At 35.6% G+C, this 21,433-nt stretch overlaps 2 protein-coding genes across 2 annotated transcripts; both read right to left on the minus strand.

The window, feature by feature from the left end:
- Window positions 1-3,319: 3,319 nt before the first annotated feature.
- On the minus strand, window positions 3,320-10,462 carry LOC107555188 (transcription regulator protein BACH1-like). Its single transcript, XM_016237909.1, has 5 exons — window positions 10,334-10,462; window positions 8,559-8,809; window positions 7,293-8,396; window positions 5,532-5,738; window positions 3,320-4,427 (listed from the first exon to the last, which is right to left on the minus strand). The coding sequence occupies exons 2-5, from the start codon at window positions 8,796-8,798 to the stop codon at window positions 3,957-3,959; spliced, it is 2,022 nt and encodes a 673-aa protein (XP_016093395.1). The 5' UTR covers window positions 8,799-8,809; window positions 10,334-10,462; the 3' UTR covers window positions 3,320-3,956.
- Window positions 10,463-11,438: 976 nt separating this feature from the next.
- On the minus strand, window positions 11,439-20,406 carry LOC107555143 (MAP3K7 C-terminal-like protein). Its single transcript, XM_016237841.1, has 5 exons — window positions 20,161-20,406; window positions 19,651-19,732; window positions 17,723-17,781; window positions 16,337-16,452; window positions 11,439-11,895 (listed from the first exon to the last, which is right to left on the minus strand). The coding sequence occupies exons 2-5, from the start codon at window positions 19,724-19,726 to the stop codon at window positions 11,715-11,717; spliced, it is 432 nt and encodes a 143-aa protein (XP_016093327.1). The 5' UTR covers window positions 19,727-19,732; window positions 20,161-20,406; the 3' UTR covers window positions 11,439-11,714.
- Between the last annotated feature and the right edge of the window lie 1,027 nt (window positions 20,407-21,433).

The raw sequence follows: 21,433 nt of genomic DNA on the forward strand, positions 1-21,433 counted from the left end.
CTCATACCAAATAACAGTCACCTTTGTCTGCGAGGCAAGCCTGTGCACTGATTAGACAGCGGTGAACAATTCTGGTTTTAATTCTGCAGTTCTTTAATGCTTCCATTTTATATACGCCATAAACACAACTTTGGCACTACTACTACTACTACACAATAATGTGGAGCATCTTTCATTCATCAATATTCATAAAGTATTACTGACGAAATGTGTATCCTTAATTACACGTTAGTTACTGCTGCCTGTTTGATTCAAAAACGGCTCATTAGAGTCACTCATTTGATAATTGGAATTCACTGGTTGCGCTGCTAAAAAAGATTCATTCGTTCGGAAATCGGACAATGGTTGTGCTGCAAGTTTTTGAAAATAAATAATAAGTTACTCGGAATTATTCGTTCTAAATGTCAAATATCCGGGTTTGTGCTATAAACTCTGAGGTGTTGCAGCAAATTGCGGTATTTTACGGTGTTCCTTGGCGTGGGTTGTTGTTGTTGTTGTTGTTTCTTTTTCTTCTTCTACTTCTATACATCAAAGAGGCTGTCAACCTCCAAAATGGACAAAATAGTTAACAAATTTAAAATTGTTAAAATCAGCTCATTGGTGCATAAGCATATTCAATTTAGCTACAGGACTCATCCTGTCAGGCTTATGAAAGGTTTTTTTTTTTTCCTTAAGTTTGACAGCCCCCGTTACTATCATTAAATAGAAAACAGCAGCTTGGACATTTTACTCAAGGAAGATTTGAAGATTTTATAGCTATAAATGATGACTCATAATTTTATTTTCTGGTTGTATGTTTCTTTAACTACTTCTGTCCATATTTTTATCAGCATTATTCCATTACTGTGGTACTTAAATATTAATTACGTTTTTGATTTAGCTTCTTTTATGATGATCTTTTGCAGAAACAGACCTCAAGACACCCAGCCTGTGTGAGGTCAAGAGAGGAAAGCGAGAAGGTGTGTAGTGGGTGCTGTTATCTAACTAACCTTTATATTCTGCACTGGAGAATATTTGCTCACTCTTGAACAAGGTCTTTGAAAAGATCAAGATCCGGCTCATAACGCCCATTTCTCTCAATGATGCAGCTTGGCTGAGATTGTGGGGGTGATCTTGTGTGGAGCTGAGGTGATGTTCTGAAAAACATTGAAATTAAGAAAAAGTATCAGTGACTCATACCGAGTGAATGTCATCATATCTCTGCACTTGTGTAGTGCAGCAGTGAATAAGAGCTTTTATTCAAATCCACACAGATGGCATAATATTGCTGTGCTGCTGAATGTGATGATGTTTACTGCCAGCTTAAGTTTTTTTTTTCCTTTTTAGTATTTTGATTAATTCTGGGATTCGGTTTAGACCGCCGTAATACTGTTTTCCCTGTCCCTAATCTGCTAACCTCATAACTCTTAATCAAAACCCCCAAGCCGTCCCTCTCTTTTTTGTCTTCAACATTGTGATCTTGAATGAATGAGGTCACAGATTGCGTGCATGTGACATGTGCCACTTATCTTACCTGAAACTACTCTCAAAACAAAACAGTGAGGGGCTTTGTGCTCCCCGTGGCACATTAAAATCAATCCATGGTACCTTGACCTAAAGGAAAGCCACATCCAGTGATCATCCACCAAATCAATTTGTCTCACAGAAAGATCTTCTCTGAAGACCTCTTCTTTCTCTGATTTCTTATCATAAGCTTCATGACCACAACCCTGGCGCAGAGCATCAGTTGTCTTTTTGAAACAGACCCACAGCATGACATTTTTGCCCTTGACAATTTACTCGCCCTCATGCCTTTCCAAACAAAACTACAAAAGGAGATTTTTTTTCCATACAATGAGAGTTCCTAGTCCCTATCCACGTTCATTGTTTGGAAAAGAGCAGCTTGGACATTCTGTTAAACATCTCCTTTTGTTTTCCACATCAGAAGTCATATGGGTTTGGAATATTTATTTATTTATTTTTGTGGATGAACTGTCCCGTTAAAAAAGAGAATACTAAAATCTACTGGCTTTAGAGGGATTTGTGTTTGTATGTTGAATTTGCACACCTCTAGTGTAGTCTTGTATGTTGAATAACCCATCTAGTAGCAGAGTTTACCCATTTCACTCAGAAATTTAATTATTTTATATATAACTATAATGTGAACATTAATATGATGTTTAATGTAAAATGAATACTAGGATACTTTGCATAGGAGGATACTGAGATACCAAAAAAGAATCTTTTCTGATCGTCCTTTGTCATATGAAGATCAATTATAACCGATGGCTGTCTGTGTACAGAAACTGATGATCGTGGCAGGTTAACCCAGGGGAACAGAACACACAAACATCAACATACTGTTCTGAAGCTGATAGCCGGACAGAACGTATCCATCAAAGTCATTGAAATGATGAAAAATGCCTCACAGCCTGTCATTATCCCAGCGCTCATTCTTAGTTCTGCGACAACACAGATTGGAATATGAAATTATTTCACAAATGTATCCTCAAGCTGTCGTTGTTTAGACTGGAGCGTGTTTACACACTACAGACGCAACTATGTTGCTGTAATTATGATCAAGCACGAGGAGACAGAGCGAATACGAAATTGTGTCTGGGTGTGTGCTGCCATCAGTTGGTACAACTATATCACTGCAAATAACAAAAACCTTCAGGTAACTCGGGGATTCCCAACTTTTTGTCAATTTAACCCCTTCGATCTATAATATTGTTAGTTTAATATTTATAGTTTTATTTATATGCGATTATAGTACTCATTAACATTGAATTAGCTTTTATTTTAATGTTTAGAATTCATTTAAATTTTTTTCGTTCAAAATATATATTTTCATTTAAAATTATTTTTAGTTCATTTAGTGCTTCTGTTTATTGTTAGTTTCTTTATATTAATTTTTGTTATAGCTACTCAAACTTTTTTCAGTTAGTTGCATGCATATATATATGCCTGCATGCAATGGGAAAAAGTAAATCTGAAAGTAAAAGTAAATTTAATCTAAAAATAAATTTATTTAAATCTAAATAAATCAGAAATTATATATATATATATATATATATATATAATTTCAGATTTATTTAAATAATAATTGTAATAGTTTTAGTTAACAATAACAACAAACAACATTTATATATATATATATATAGATATATATATATTTTTTTTTTATTAAAATAAAATAAAAAAAAATTAAAAACAATAAAAAGGAAAACAAGTCTATTTCAAAAGTACAAATTGTCATAAGTCATTTATTAACAAGCTTTCTGAAGAGAGGAACAATTTGGTCCCAAGCTAAATGTTAGAGCGGAATAATCAAAATGCATTAAATTTAAAAAGAAAAATGATCAGACTTTTTATTTAAGGCAGCATATACAATGAAACCATTTTTGCTTGCAAATAGATTTCCCTGCTGCCACAACTGATGGACAAAACCCCCCCACATATTTTTAAATTACACAAAATCAACATTGGTGAAACTACAGTATGTGCAGTTCTGAACACCTGAACCGTTTGATTCCCAGATTCAATAATCTATTGAGACTTTAAATGAGTGTCACAGTTTCAGCAAAAAAAATTACAGCACAGTGTAGTCCGATAGCTTTATGTCCCCTGAGAAGAAAAAGATTATTATTGAGCTGTGAGATGAGGTTTGTTGTGTTGCGAGTCCAAAAATGATCCTGCGAATTGAGGTTGATTGATTCCATAAGCATGTGAGGATGTTCGGGGACATGTGTGTTAAGACTATAAATGATCGTTTTAGGTAAAGGAATACTTCATTGAACACTGACCAATACAAACTGAATGCTAAAGCTTAAAGAGTTCAAGTAAAAAACTCAAATAAAACGTACAACCTACAATCAGATGAGGACAGTAGTGTTGTCACGTTTGTTAAATGCACCTTTAGAGTGTAATTAAAGTCCTTCACGGATTTTCGATGGTCCTTCCTTCAACCAACACATTTAATTTAGCAATTTGTCTGTTTCATGATTGCTGATGAGAAGATCAGTGGCGAGTTTCACCATTGAACTACACTCACTGTACTCAAATGCCGAGGCGTCAGGTGGACAGGTGTGTGATTGAGCTTCTACGACCCCAAGAGGTAACAGGTTCTGTGAGCTTGATTGTGCAACAGTATTTTCCACTGAGGAACTAACTGGTGGTTTGGCTCCAGAGCAACAAGTGTGTGTGCAGAAGTCTGAAGCCTGGGGCTGGTGTGCCTCGGGACTCTGAGAAAGGTCTGGGGAGGGGCACAGGAAGGCGGACAGCGGGCAGTCTGGAGAGGAATATTTGGCCAGCACCTGAAGCTGCTCGGGTTTGAGAGCGGCTTCGGAACAGACCGTCTCATACAGGCCTGAGTAACTCTGCCAAGCCTTCATCTTCATCTGATTAAGCTTTATCCTTTCAACGGTCAGCTTTTCTCGCTCGCTCCTCTGCAGGGCACAAAGAAACAAGATGTATACACTTTTTAAAAATATTTAGGCCTAAATTTAAAATTTGTTATTTATATCACTTTATTTTTTGGCATTTCAATTGCATATAAAATTTTACTGCATTACACAGTTTTAACAAACTATTAAACTTAAATTGCTGCATATGTATCAATCATACATAAATGAAACGAGATTTCTGCACTCAAAAATCCATGGCATAGTTAATTATCTACTTGCATCTATTTGATTTTATTTAAATAATCATATTTTTCAAAATACAATTTTTTTAATGCATTTATTCGAATGCCTTTGAATCAGCATAAATCTGTTCACTGTGAAAACCATTAGTTTGGTAGGTATGGTTCTCCAGGTATGAACATGGAAATATGGCTAGCTGTAGAACAAGCAATTCAGTAAAAATGTATGAGACTGGATTTATTGATGATGAATAAACCTGATTATTGTGTATTTAAAACACATTACATTTATTAATACTATTACATACATTTTATTTTAAGTTTATTAGTCTGTTTATTTTAAAACCGTGTAATCCAAATGGATGTAAATTTTACATGCAATTCAAAAGGTATGGATGAATCTCACCAAAACCTGTCCAGGTCATATTTCACCCAAAAATAACAAATCAGATTTTTCAAAAAATAAATAAATAGTCTTGTTCATCAGAAAATGAAAAATGTTTTAGGACATTGCCATACAATTCTTTACCATAATACAAATGTGAATAAATAAAATAATATGTAAAATATTTAAATGATTGCTTTGGTATTTTCCTTTCAAACATAATTTTTTAAAAATCATTTCATATACCTAATCAAAACTTTCATTGGCATTACAAAATAACTTATCTTATAAAATCCTATTTAAAAAAAGAATGATCCCTAAATAGTTGTGCATTTCCTGTGCATTTTCTTGAAGAAAAATCAAATGTGATCAAGTCACATTTTTGTGAATTTCACTGAAACAGCAGCTGAAGATCAAAACTTTAATCCTGAATGAGGTAACTGAAGTGCTTGAAGAGTGCACAGCTATAAACGTTGAGCCTTTAGGGATCACTCAGACTATAAGGATCTTTCGAATACTCACCAGTTTCTCGATTTCACACTCCAGGTTGTGTATGCAGTCAAGTTTCCGCTTGCGGCAGCGACGGGCTGCAATCCGGTTTTTGCTCCTTCTGCGGATGTCATGCACAACGTCGAGCTGCTCCCGTGTGAAGCACTGCTGCTTCAGCATCTGCTGGAAGTCATTCCTGCTTAGAGACACGATCTGATCCACAGAGAGCGGCAGCGCCATCTGGAGGAAAAGAATCAACATGTCTATCATCACCTAAACCAGGGGTTTTCAAACCTGTCCCCCAGCACTGCACATTTTGTGTCTCCCTCATCTAACACACCTGATGCCACTCATTAGCTCATTAGAAGAGACTGCAAGACCTGAATTAGGTGTGTCTGATAAGGGAGACATACAAAATGTGCAGTGCTGGGGGTCCTCCAGATGTTTATATTTGAACCACTATAATGTCAGCTTAGCTCAACATTTCGTGAGTATAAGATTTATGTGTTAATGCTTTTATTAAGGTCCTCATTAAGGACTCGTGTGGACTTTTGATCTCACTATGAGCCTGACAAGTCATTATCAGATGTGCAAAGTTGGTACGATTCCGGCCTGCTCAAAAGGCACTAAACAGTGCAAAGTCCAACAAACATTAACAAATCTACTAATGCTTAGCAGAAGTGCCAGGTTTTTGCTTACTGATCAACTTTCAACTGCACGAAATTCTTGTGACTAGACAAGGTGTGGGTCTTGAGATGCACCAGTTGTTAGAATGTCCATTTCTTTATTAATGTTATTAATAACATCTGGTGAGTCTCTAAAGAAAATCACCCAACAATGCAATTAACAGGTAAAGTAACTAATTGAATGTATCGCTGGATAATTACTAAACTTTTCTGAAATAACAGCAACTTTTATGGAAGAACAACTTCTTAGATTAGAAATGTGTTGCTTGACAATTAGTAAACAAAAAATGAAAATACATTTGCAACCATTTAGATTCCAAGACAACTTTGGATATTAATAACATTATTTTTATATGAATATAATTATATCTATTAATATAATTAAATATAATACTAATATATATATATATATATAATATTAGTATGATTAAACTGCTGTTAATAATGACAATAAAAATAATAATAATATATTTGTATAAAATATTAATCATCTGTAAATGTAATTTTTTTTTAAATATATTTGCCACCATTTAGATTGCAAAACAACTTTAGATAATTATTATTATTATTACTTTAATATATTGATTTATAATATTATATTGTAGTACTTAAATATTATTATTATTATTCAAATGCTATTAATAACAACAGCAAAATAATAATAACATTTGTTTAAATTATTCATAATCTGTAAATTGAAAAAAAGCGATCAAAACAAAAAATGTTGCAAAACAACATTACATAAAAAACATTATCATTATTATTATTACTGTTGTTGTTATTATATTCATAACATTATATTTGTATAAAATATTTATTATCTTTATCGTATCAGTCATAATAAAGGTATTTCCATCAATCTCTAGCCAGGTTCAGTCTATAAAGTAAGTCTGTGATTGATTGATTGATTGATTGATTGATTGATTTGTTTGTTTGTTAATTGCCTATTTTATTGTCCATCAGGACAAGCGAAGGTTTAATCGCTTAAGAATGCACATCTTTCCACAACAAACTGCACAATTTCATGCATCATTCAAGCACAAAAACTTAAGGATAAGGGTTGGTTCACACCAATGAAGCACCACTAATAAATACAAGCAGCCCTCACCTCATACACTCGTTCACTGCTGTAAGACTCACTGTCCCCCTCGGTGTCAAAACTATCAGAGTCCTCCCCTGATTGGTTGGAGGGTATGTATGGACTGCCCTGTGATGCTGGTCCCCCCTCTCCATCGTGTAGATGAGCACCCACCGCGCCAAAGTTCTGCAGAAACGGACACTCCACTGCTCTGGGATCCGGGTAGCAGCTTTTCAGACAGTTGAGATTCGAGGGTTTCGCCACCAAGCCCAGGCCAGAGGGAGACGCCTGACAAGAATCCGGCCAGAACGTGAGCTGTTTGGCCACCTCTATTTCCTCCATGCTCCTCTGTTCATTGCATCGGTCATCTTTGAGCTCCATGTATGGCCTCACAACTTCCTCCAGACTTGAGCGAGGGGACATTCCCCATTTTGCAGTGTCTCCTGAGTCACAAATGGATTGTGCCAACTCATTACAGGTTGGAAATGATGGCTGGCCTGTGCAAGGACCAGGACTCGGGGAACAACATTCAGGCAGAAGAGAATCTTCATCGCCAGTGAGAGGTGTCTTATCGCATGAAAAGACCTCCTTGCCGTCTTCATTGCTTGAGCGAGGTAGGCAGCTTAAAGGACAGTCGTCTTCTGTCCTGTCAAGGGACATGGGTTTTGAGCTGCAAACATCCAGACAGGATCGCTCCTTCCCACAAGCTATTTGAAACTTCCGGTACTTTGGGCACAGGAGGGAGTAATCTGTGTCTTTTTGGCTGTGACAGCTTTTTCCCACGTCCTCAATGGCCACCGAAGGAGGACAAGATGGCTCTTTGACTTTAAGCTGAAGCTGTGAGGGCTGAAGTAATGATTTGTCTTCATCAATAACATCATCCTTGTTATTCGAGCTCAATTCAGCCCCTCGTGATTTGCAGCATTTGGTTTTGCAGCACTTCCTCTGGACTTTTGATGCACTTCTGCTGCTGTCAAAGAACTTGGGGAGAAGGAAGTCAAAGCAGGCTTTGTCCAAGTTCTTGAAACCAAGAACAGAGGCACAGCTACGGATTTCCAGCACGTTCTCTTTGGTAAAGAGGAGTTTTGAGGTGTAGGCAAAGTCCAGCAAGGGTTCGAATCCATCTGAGGTAACCTTCAAAATGAAAAAACAAAACAATATATTTTAAATCAAGTGCATAAAAATGCATCATATCTCACACAGACGTTATGTAATATATGATATTTCTGCTGTAACTGGGCCAAAGATATCCCATGAACTTCCTCTTTCATTTCAGACCTTTAATTATGTTGTTACCTCATCAGGAAGGTTGATGATAATTCCTTCAGCTGTATGACTGGACACACGAGCGCTGAAATAATCACTGCAGGATGCCAGAACTGCCCGGTGGGCCCGATAACTCTGGGTCTCTGCCACAACAGTCACATCACACAGAAGATCTTTCTTCCTCTGCTCATTCAGACATTGCAGAACATGGGAACTGTGCACAGATGACTGGAAGGTGAACTTAAACGAATTTGAGTTTTCCACCGACATGCTGAGTTAATCTGTATGGTAAAAACATAAAGAATAGATTTGCATGCTCAATTCAAGGAAACTGTCATGTAGTAATCATGACTGAGATTATTTGGTTATAAAACTCATTCATTAGACATATAAAGCAGGCATCACGGTTCCTACACAGTTTGACCAATTACATTTCCGTGGCCTTTCCTTTTTCTAGATACAGATGTTTCAAAATCATATTATATATATATATATATACACACACAAACAAATATATATATTATGGATGTTGTATGCAGCAATTATAAAGTGCAATTTCTAATCAATCAAATATTTTAGAGCTCAGCATAACTTGTAAATACATATCCAATATAGAGATTTCCATATGGTGAACAGTTTTAAAATCCCCTATGATTTTTACACAATTTTACAAATTACAACAGTGATTGACCACTTTTTCAGCAGCATTGGTTCCAGAAGCATTTTTCCCATAAATTTTTGTTAAAGAGTTAGGCTATAGCCCATGAACCAAACGAACTAGCTAAGAAGTGAATTACAAAATGTGTTTATTGTTTATGTATATAAAAAAGCAAGAATTATATAAGCCAGGACCTGCCTGTAGAATTATATTTTTTTCACTAGTTAGCAGGGGATAGGAAATGGAAAACCAGGAATGGAATCAGAACGGAGTGACACTGTGTGTGTGGAAGATACATTTATACCACTCCACTCACACGACTCCGTTCAAGTTTTGTGTTTAGCTTGGCGCCACGCAAAGTGTGCTGTTTTGGCTTGTTTTTTCTCTTCATTTTTCGTTCGCTTCGATGGAGAAATGTTCAACAGCGCTCTTGCTCGCGTGATACTTAAGCACGTACGTGTCCTTACCCACGGGAGCTCCTTATCTCCGCCGTGTACTGAGAATTTGACCTAGTCCCGTCATGAGTGTGTATGAGTGTGTATGTGTGTGGCGCAAGAGCGTGCGCGCTCACTGCTGACTCATTGGGTTTTGCTGATAAAGAATGAGCAAGCATTTTCTCCGTCTGTCCCTTTCTAAACTCCTCCACTTTACAAGGAACTCAGGGACCAGTTGTCTCATACAGTTCAGCTGGAGAATTTGATGTTAAACGGAAACATTTGAGCTTATTCCCCTAACAACAGACGCGCCTTGGATGTAATAAAAACCGAACATTACGCCTGTTCACAAAACCTAGTGAGCCGCCTACCTAGAAAGCATCTAAGGCACTCCAGGTGCGCTTTAAATGTTAGATTGGAACCGGATACGACGCTTAAAATGCTGTCTAGGTAGTTAGCTCATTATGTTTTCAGACACAGCCTACGTCCGACAGGGAAAAATGACATCTGTACAGAATACCGTCGTGATCATTGAAAAACTCACAGTCGTATGTCGTGAAACAGAACAATATCCAAACTATACCATTTAATACGTTTTTACATTTAAATTAGACATTTTAAACTTTAACTATAAAGTTCACCCATCTCCATTTTCAATGTCTTTCTCTTTCGACACAAAACTAACAAAACCAGAAGAGATCGTATATACTCACCTGTCATATCACCGCAGAGTAAGAGGAAAAGTTGAATTTGATAGGCTACTACATACTAACTCGGCTTGCTTAAAGCGCTCACTTCTAACTATGAAAATAAGGAGGCGCTTGTATGTCACTCTGGTGTCATGTGACTTCTGCCAAAAAAAAATTGTTTTTGTCCCGCCTTGTCAAACAAAGCCCTCCTTTCATTGGTCCTCTTTCCTGTCAATCAATAACGTCACTACTTCCCTACTCTTCGCCTCCAGACCGCCTTTGTTTTCACCCACAGTCCACTGTACAGGCCGACAGATACATGATTTAACCTCCTCAGTCCCGAGTTGGGAAACTTTACAAACAATAGCGAAATAATTATGGAATATTTACTATATTATGGAATTAATTATGGAATATTTGGAATTGAGAACATGGAATCTAATACTATTCTGATCTACTTATCCTCACCAATGTAGCCAGACACAAGTCTTTACATAAGTTGTGAGTCATACTAACAGAAAAAAATATGTAACTATTTTCTGGTACAATTTACATATTATGGTTAGTAATTAAATGAACATGATGTGTGTAAACACTGTAAATGCTACTCACTTGAGTCTAAATGTCGAAACTAATCATATGCCATTTCATTTTGAACATTCACAATCATAATTCTGATAAAGAAAAGGAAACTTTCGCTAACTAAACAAAGCTCTAGATTAAATAAACTCTAAATCTGGAGGAAGCAAACATTTCATGCTGCTAAACTGGTTTGTGGACATACACCTCTGGTATTTCAGCTGTGTGGGATGGGGGTGTCGGCCATTGATATTTTTGAAGGGTTTCACAATCCTAAAATGAGCAGATCACATTTCGAAACCCAAGTTCCCTATTGCTGAGTGACTAAACAATGGTGTGTAGTCATACGTTTATCGTCACCTAGCTTGAACTCAAATAGCTGAACAGAAATGTAATTCCTTAATTCCTTTTTTTTATGCAACTGGCAGACAGTAAACAGTAAAAACCTTTACTGAGAGTAACAGTTACACTTTCACAGCAGAGCCTTTCAACTGTACAGTATAGGTGAGTGTACAGTATAGTACACTGTACAGTATAACATGCCCTTAAAACACACAAAGAAGAAAAAATTTGATATATTCAGAATGCGATGTCAGACATTTATGAGTGAGGCAACTTCTCAGCTCAAGTTTGGGCCACAAGAGCATCTGCTCTGAAATAAGCCCATATCAGCTTAACATATATTAAATATACATTGATTAAGTGTCTCAGTCTAAGCACACTGATTCAAGATCAGTTTTCTGCTTCAGTACATTACACAAGCACTGAAGGAACGCTGAGTAGTAAAGACCCAGAGGTAAAAGATCATTCGCATTGGAGTCAAAGGTCACGAGGAGCCCTGCCTCTTTTGACTGATCACTCGGAGCGTCTCTAGCTGCTGTGCACGTTGGCTATGGACCGTTATCAGATTTCGGTTCTCTTCTGTAAGTATCCTGTATTCTTCCTCAAGTTGCGCAAACTCCATCGACACCTTTTCATCCTCTAGCAGCTCTGCCATGAGCTCCCTCCTGAGTGTGACAAACACAAATGGGGAAATAACATGTTATAATCATTCATTACAGCACTTCTTTTACTGACTGTATTTAATGTAATGATGATATGTAAGGTGTGTGCTAAAGTAACATATTATGTGGGTTGGGTGTCAGACAGGTGACTACAGTCGGCGGTTCTGTGCCCGAAACTATTTTATAGGAAATGAAACTGTCAACACCATAGTTGTGGGTACCTGGGTTGATACAATGATTTAAATTGGGGGAAACAACTTATAGACAGTAGACGTCTAGATACAGAGACAAGTCTGTTGTTTGTAATGTTTTACTAGCTCAGAAAGACACTGAGCCAGTGGGTGATCTCTTCTACATGTGGCCTTTGGACCACAGTTAACCGTTTGAGCAAGGTTATAGGGTGGTGACAGGCATGTTTCTGTGTCTATTGTTTAATATGAAGGTTTAACATGTGGAAAATAAAGGGTTAAAAGTGTCTCACTGCACAAGGATGAATCAGAGATACTATACACAGCATATCACTAGGCAACGTCAGAATTGAGTCTCTATGAGTAATAAATCTGCAGTAAATATACAGAATTGATTTACAGTATATTCCTGAACAGCTGAGTTTGGTGCTTTATCTGAACTCAGTGTATCTGAAAAAGATCATGTGTTTTCCTCTTTAGGGGAAAAAAATGAGAAAGAGAACAAACACTGGAAATTTACAGTGGCATTAAGATGACAAGAAAGTTCTTGTGTTTCCCTTATAAATAAACCATATAACATATTACATAACAATATAAATATCATAGTATATATGGTTTACAAATATATGATGTAAAATGTTCTATACATTTTATATATAACAGTGTTGACTGTACTTTCCATTACATATACAGTATGTATATAGGCCATTAGTATTTTCACCAACAAAAAAGGGGGTTTTAAGTAAGTTATTTCTATTTTGCTGTAGTGTGTCAGTAGGAAATATCAGTTTACATTTTCAAACATTTATTTTGCCATTAATTGTAATAATCCAGTGAGATTTTTGTATGCACATTGAATCTGACAACAGCCAGTGCTCCACACAGAGTTCTGATCTCACCATCATCCCGTCTGTCTGGAATGACATGAAGAAACAGAACAAACTGAGACAGACTCAATCCAGAATGTGGCAACGTCTCCAAGTTGCCTGAAGAAACCTTTCTACAAAGCTACTTGAAAAACAATGTGCAAGTGTACCAAGGACAAAAGCTGTTTCAAATGTAAAGAGTGGTCACACCAAATATCGATTAATAAATAAATGTATTAATTCATAATTAAAATCTATTTATGACATTATTTTTGAAAGCATCCTCACTTTACAGCATTTTTACACAAGTGCCTAAAACTTTTCATAGCTTTGTAGGAAGGCTTCTTCAAGAATCTTGGAGACTTAGCCACAGTTTTTTTCTGTTTCTTCATATTACTCCAGACGGACTGAATGATGGGACACTGGCTGTTGTCAGACTCCTTGTGCATTCAAAAATCTCACTGGATTGTTACAATTAATGGCAAAATTAATGTTTGGAAATGTAAACTGATATTTATGAAGGGCCATAAGCCACAATTCATTCTGGCGCTCTCACACACTTATATTCTCTTTTTCACATATATTTCTGCTCTCACACACTTACATTCTTTTTTCACAAACATACATTTTTGCTCTCATAGTCACGTATTTTAATGAACACATTCATACATTTTCCTCTTATATTCATATATTTTATGCTCACAATCATAAATTTTCACTTTTGTTTTGTGCAGTTGCTTCATGTTGCCGATATTTTTTTGTTTGTTTAAGGTCAGTTTGGCCAGTAACAGAGCAAATAAACAATTAATAAATTAAAATAATAATAAAAAATAAATAAATCGGCAGCCATATGGGAATCAGACAATTTGATTGTGAAAAAATCGGCAAATGGAATCGGTCATGAAAAATCCTGATCAGTGCATCCTTGACTGGCATACAGTTAGACCTACCTGAAAAACTTAAAGCATGGTTCATTTCATTTTTATTATATTGTATCTATTTGTGCTAAATGGTTATCATTTATTTCAATAAAAGGTTATGTCAACAATGAAAACAGTAAGTCTGATTGATTGATTGAATGAATGAATGATTGTGGCAAGGCCAGTAGAAAATGTCCTTAGCTTTGGGCCCTGTCAACATAAAATCAGTATCATAACACTTGTACACAGATCTGTAGAACAAGTAGGTTACAGAATGAAATTTGAAAAGTAAAAGTTAAAAACTGTACTTGAAAAGAACTCAATCCAGAATGTGGCAACGTCTCCAAGTTGCCTGAAGAAACCTTTCTACAAAGCTACTTGAAAAACAATGTGCAAGTGTACCAAGGACAAAAGCTGTTTCAAATGTAAAGAGTGGTCACACCAAATATCGATTAATAAATAAATGTATTAATTCATAATTAAAATCTATTTATGACATTATTTTTGAAAGCATCCTCACTTTACAGCATTTTTACACAAGTGCCTAAAACTTTTCATAGCTTTGTAGGAAGGCTTCTTCAAGAATCTTGGAGACTTAGCCACAGTTTTTTTCTGTTTCTTCATATTACTCCAGACGGACTGAATGATGGGACACTGGCTGTTGTCAGACTCCTTGTGCATTCAAAAATCTCACTGGATTGTTACAATTAATGGCAAAATTAATGTTTGGAAATGTAAACTGATATTTATGAAGGGCCATAAGCCACAATTCATTCTGGCGCTCTCACACACTTATATTCTCTTTTTCACATATATTTCTGCTCTCACACACTTACATTCTTTTTTCACAAACATACATTTTTGCTCTCATAGTCACGTATTTTAATGAACACATTCATACATTTTCCTCTTATATTCATATATTTTATGCTCACAATCATAAATTTTCACTTTTGTTTTGTGCAGTTGCTTCATGTTGCCGATATTTTTTTGTTTGTTTAAGGTCAGTTTGGCCAGTAACAGAGCAAATAAACAATTAATAAATTAAAATAATAATAAAAAATAAATAAATCGGCAGCCATATGGGAATCAGACAATTTGATTGTGAAAAAATCGGCAAATGGAATCGGTCATGAAAAATCCTGATCAGTGCATCCTTGACTGGCATACAGTTAGACCTACCTGAAAAACTTAAAGCATGGTTCATTTCATTTTTATTATATTGTATCTATTTGTGCTAAATGGTTATCATTTATTTCAATAAAAGGTTATGTCAACAATGAAAACAGTAAGTCTGATTGATTGATTGATTGAATGAATGATTGTGGCAAGGCCAGTAGAAAATGTCCTTAGCTTTGGGCCCTGTCAACATAAAATCAGTATCATAACACTTGTACACAGATCTGTAGAACAAGTAGGTTACAGAATGAAATTTGAAAAGTAAAAGTTAAAAACTGTACTTGAAAAGAAAACAGGATGAATTTGAATAACATAATTGTATAGTTGTGTTAGGATGAGCTGATCAAGTATTGCAAATGTATTTCCTGGTTTGACAGTGACCTACTTAAAGTGGAAGTAATGGATACCAAAAAAAAAAGAGATGTGACATGCATGCATACATATGAACGTATATACTTATATACTCATACTTAAGTGTGTATGTGAAGTATATACAGTACATATGTGAAACTATATGAATGTGAGTTATAATGCAGGTATGTAAGAATACATATGTGCATGAAAGTCAGAATATATTTATGTGCTGAAAAGTAAAGTGTATATATATATGTAAGCAGAAATATATGTACGCAAAAGGAGAATGTAAGTGTGTGAGAACACCAGAATGAATCATGGCTTACGGGCCCCTCATAGATATTTCCAACTGACACACTACAGCAAAAGATAGAAATAAATAAATATATATATATATATACAAAAATAGATTCTTAAATAAGTCATGCAATTATGTATTTAATGTTACTTGTCTTTACATACATTTCACAACAATTTTATACTAGTATACTGTGTGATTTGAAAAATACAAATCTATTTTTGAACATCTCAACAAGGTTTTTCAAAAAAGGTTGTTTGAAATCCTAAAAAGTGGTATACTTTCAAGGCTCTACAGTGCACTTTCATTTCCATCAGTGTGGTTTTGCAATGTAAATGTCCTGCATACCACAATACAGTATGCCAGGTCTTGTCATGATTACACAGGCCTATTTTAACCAGTAGAGCAGCATGAGTTTTAAGGAAACATGAAGGCAGACAATGGCAGCTTTGATCAATTGTCTGTCTGTTCATACTTACAACGATGTGTGTTTATACAGAACATACTGTATCGGAGTATATTTATTAATAGTACAAACGCAATAGCATATTAACAGGGCAATTACCAACTCTGAATTTGAAATCAATCTCAGTAATATCATGAATACATGTTTGTGTTCTGAGTTTTTTTACAGCTTACTTTCTGTCTTCCAGCCTGGTGATTTCATGTTTGACCTGGTTGAACTCATCAGCCATCTTGCAGTGGTTTTTGTACACTTCAATGGACTCCTTTAGAGACCGACAGGGCAGCACCGGCTAGTGAGGAAGTTCATGACATTATTACATATTATTACATCACATTTTTTTTATTGGTGAAACAGAGTTTTATTTTTCCTTATACTTCAGCACAAACCACAATTGCTCTTTTTAATGAGTCAGTTGACATTTTATACAGTATGTTATAGTCAGTCTAAATACTTTAGCTACAAGAGTGACTGGAGATGAATTCAGGAACTTCATTTGATGTTATATTTGGATTGTCTGGTACATCCTGGAATATACACAGAATCGTCATACAGCCTGACAAACGCGGGTTTCAATCAATAGATGAAACATAATATGTGGAAACAGTTGGTGAGTCGCTTGACTTTTTTATTCCTTTTGTGTCAGGAACTTCTTCTTTCGCAATGACTCACGGCACAGTCCTACAGAATATCATCCACACGACAAAATGCTTCAACTTCTCCCAGTTTTTCCCCTAATGTGTGTGTGTGTGTGCGCGTGTTAAGTCCAGCCTATTCTGATTAAATAAGCCAAATAACATGTTGTGTAGCAAACTGAAAATAGTCAAAGGAGGAACAAATGTCCTGTCCAGTCAAGGACCAGAAAACAACAAACCTTTTAAAGCAGCAGTAAAATATTTTCGTGATCTGCAGATGTTTATAATATTGTCTGGGTGATTGTGAGACTATTTCTGTCTGATTTAGCTTCTTTCCACCATCATTTCACTTCACCCTTCTGTACAAACCAAGCGGCAACCTCTCGCTCTCTCTCTGAAGCCAACACGGAAGTGACTTAAACTGTACTTCATCGACTGGCCGCTAGAGGCTGGCTGCAAAAGGGAGTGCTGCTGTCACCACCGTCGAGCTAGGTGGGCGTGGTTTCAACATCCAGCTCCCGCCTCTTTGCCCATTTAGGATTATCTGGGAGTGACGCGCGCTGCCAAGATGGCGACGGCCGGCTCCGCCCACTTTAGGCTTCAAAAACGCTCTTCGGAATCCTACGGGTGACGTCACGGACACAACGTCCATGTTTTTATACAGCACTCACTCCTGCTAATTCTGCTGTTTAGTGCTAATATTAGCACAGTGGATTTAGCTTTTCTACAGTTTTTTTTTTTTGCACATCCGTCACACTGTATGACCCCAAACATCTTTAATACATACATCTTTACTATACAATACATCTTTAGTTGTGAGATATATAGCCAAATGTCTTATTATAACTGTACTCTCCAGCAGACTCTGTATTCTAAGCATGCAGTACTATGCCATCATGTTTTAAACAGATTATTAATAAACTTTACCTGCAGGCGTTGCTCAAGGTCAGGGACTGATGGAAGGGGATCCTCTGCATCTTTCAACTCTGACAGGAAAAGAAAGCCAAAGGAACATGTCTGGTATGAGAATGCTAATATTTGAGATCTTTACTCCAAGGCCTTAGTGGTGACATCTACATCCATCTAATCAGCTTAATCATACCACAGTGCACATGACACCACAGCATGTCCAGTAAGTTAGCTGTTTACACTGATCTAGATCCAGTTTCCCTTGTGTAAACATACATGTGGCCATTCACATAGAAACTGCTTCCAAATCAGTGCAAAAAGCCAAATTCGACGACCACCTGTTCGGACTCTAAATCCTGAACGGACAGATTGAAAGTAACTATCTCCCAGGTTCTTCGCAATGACTTGTCTTTAACGAGCGCTCTGACAGACAGCTTGTCTGCACTGATTCCCGCCATGCCAGCTATGTCCAAGTGGGGCTCACTGCTAAAAACAGGCCTGTTTACAGTCATGCATCAGCCAGATGGCCGATTAAAAGATAAATATACATAAAAATTTGCAAGGGCATTATCTGAAACATGATATGCATGTGATTCCTGCAGAATGTAGCATGACATGACAGGAGCATGACAGTTTCATATAATTTTGGCTGACTGACTGCATATATTTGAATTTTGGATTTTTTCCCACTCCGTCATTCTTTCATTGTTTTATATAATACAATATAATATAAGAAAAATACATTTTTGTAAATGTATTATTTAAGAGTACAAATGTTTAAAATATATACAGAACAAATAATGTCATATAATAATAATTGTATGTATAATAATAATATAATCCGATCATTTATTAGTTTGTTATTAATTTATTAGTTTTTTAGTGTTTATTTTAGTTTAGTTCCCTTTTGGAGTGATGAAAACCTTTAAGCTACTGTTTCCCCAGTTGTTAGTTGTTGTTTATTTCAGTTCAATTTATTTCATTGTAAACTAAACACACACAAAAATTATAATACATAATCACCAAATAATAAATAATTCAACATCTATCTATCTATCTATCTATCTATCTATCTATCTATCTATCTATCTATATTAATTTGTTAATTTCAGTTATACTAAATTGATATAATCATTTAGTTTTCATTAATGAGTGACTGTTAATTACATACACACACACACACACACACACACACACACACACACACAAACAAACAAAAAAAAAAAAAAAGAAGAATTAAGGAAGGGAAAGTAGGCTGAATGTGGCATGTTTATGTGTAGGAATCACATATATTTTTTAGTAAAGTGGCAGTGTATTTTACACACACACACACACACACACACGCACACACACACACACAAACAAACAAAAAAAAAGAAATGAAGGAATGAATTATGGGAAAGTAGGCTGAATGTGGCATGTTTATGTGTAGGAATCTATTTATGCTCCACTTTTGGGAAAAAGAAAAGAAGAGGACGCAGGGCAAAGTAGCGGCAAAACATTAAGTATTAAATGCTTTTAAATTTAGGCAAGTGTTCTAAAAGCAAATGAGTGAATCATGCAGCACTGAGGTATTAAACAGAAACCTGATGCTGCAATGCCCAGGCAGCAGCTGCCATCAAAGCATTTGCCCGAATAGCTGTAAAACACTTTGACAGCGCTGTTGACTTTGTGGCTAGGTATATTTTGTTTTTAAGATGCCAGAGATCAACTAAAATAGAGGGGGCACCTGTTTCTTTGTAAAGGATGGCAAAAGTTGAATTGATCCCACATGAGAGGCTTTGGGTGGGTTTTGCTTGTTGCCATTTTGGTAGAAGTCACACATCGTATGGACCGTGTAGAGCGCGGGGACACAACTCTATTTTAGTCTCTCAATCACAGTGTCTTTGTCACAAGCATGTAAACTCCTAAAATAATAATCTGCTTATCCTTACAAGATGTGTTACCTGAGGTTTCGTCGAGGCTGAAAGCGATTTGTACTTCAGGTTTATCTGCAGAGACTCGTCTAGTTGAGGTGATCATTTATTCCTAGAAAAAGAACAGATCTGGATTAAATGGGTGGATGTAAACCTTATTTATGCTTCAGATGTATGAGATCAGCAGCCTTTCAGGGGTCATGAAAAGGTTTCATCATGTGCCCAAAGTTGCATCAGTGATTAAACAATTGGAGAAAAATCCCCCTCCAGCCAGCAAATGAGATCATACTTCTGTATTGGCTGCACAGTGTTTCTTAGTGTTGAAATGACTTATAAAATAGTAATACTATATGTATACTTACTGTACTTTATGTTTATTTTTTGTGACTGAACATTACAGAATACGCAAGCCCAATGTTAGTGACACGAAAAAGGCTACAAATTCTTGGCTACTGTAACTTTCCTTTGTTAAAGCTAAAAGTGTAATTTGATATGTGTAATTTGTTACATATGTTTACATGAGACATTAAAACCCCTTACCTGACAATAGAAACGTATTTGCAGGAAACTGTCTATTAAAAATCTTAAAAGAGCCTCAAGAGTTGCTCAGCAAAAGACACAGAGCTGTAGAAACTCCATTGAGAATCCTGTAGATCTTCTTCCCTGATTATACCGTAAAAAGTCACCGTAAACTAGTCGTAATCCTCGTAGTGTACACTGAGAAGCCAAAAGCAGGTTCACAAACACAGCCAAAGTAATGGCTCTTCAGCAGGAGGCTGTCAGAGGGACACTGTGATTCTGTGTGTGCCAGCCAGACTCCACAATTAAAGGGATCAGATGGCATGACTTTAGTCTAGAACAATGTCCATCTCTCCAATCAGCTTTGAGTCACCCATACATTCATAAGAACAATGCAAAGGTTTGTAGTAGTTTTGTACTTTCTTTACAAGATGGTTCAGGGTTGTGATTTGTAAAATTTTTTGTTACAAATCACTCTGTTAGGTTTCTTTTATTGCAAACTAATAATCATCAGTGTAAGCATTCCGAGCTGGGACATCAAATTGATTGCAAAGGAAACACACAGAAAATAAATTAAAATATAAAAATATATTTAAAAATATAAATATAAAAATGAAATAAAAATATAAAGATATTTAAAATAAAGTCGACTAAATAAAACAGATTCATAAATAATAGAATAATAAATCAATACAGTAGAATAAATTCATAGATTAATTTGGCTCAAACAAGTTATAACAATTAGTTTGATTTATTAATTATTTAAAGTGATATGAATATTTATCAACATACATAAAGTATATCAAAATATTTTAACATTTAAATTTCTTTCAATTATTTTATTTATAATTAGAAGTTGCTTTTCAATTAAAAGTATATTTAAACACACACACACACACACACACTGAATAATTAAATAAATATAAATTATTTTATTTATATAAAATAAAATACAAATATAAATAATAGTTCTTTGATGAATTGCTTTGTTCCTCCCCTTTTGTAAGTCACTTTGGATAAAAGCATCGGCTAAATGCATAAATGTAAAAAAGATATATAATAGAATAAATTCATAAATTAATTTGGCTAATTTGATGATTAATTATTCAAAGTGATATGAGTAATTACTAATTAACTATATACAGTATGAGGAATATTAAAATTATTTTATCATTTAAAAATTAAAATGAGAAATTAAAACGTGTATAAATGAAAACCATACTCAAAAATAAACAAATAAATAAATAGACATTTTCTGTCATTGGGTGGGGATCAATCGACTCAATCGGCGCTC

Source organism: Sinocyclocheilus grahami, unplaced genomic scaffold (genome assembly GCF_001515645.1).
Source record: "Sinocyclocheilus grahami isolate Dianchi unplaced genomic scaffold, SAMN03320097.WGS_v1.1 scaffold526.1, whole genome shotgun sequence".
Taxonomy (NCBI): domain Eukaryota; kingdom Metazoa; phylum Chordata; class Actinopteri; order Cypriniformes; family Cyprinidae; genus Sinocyclocheilus; species Sinocyclocheilus grahami.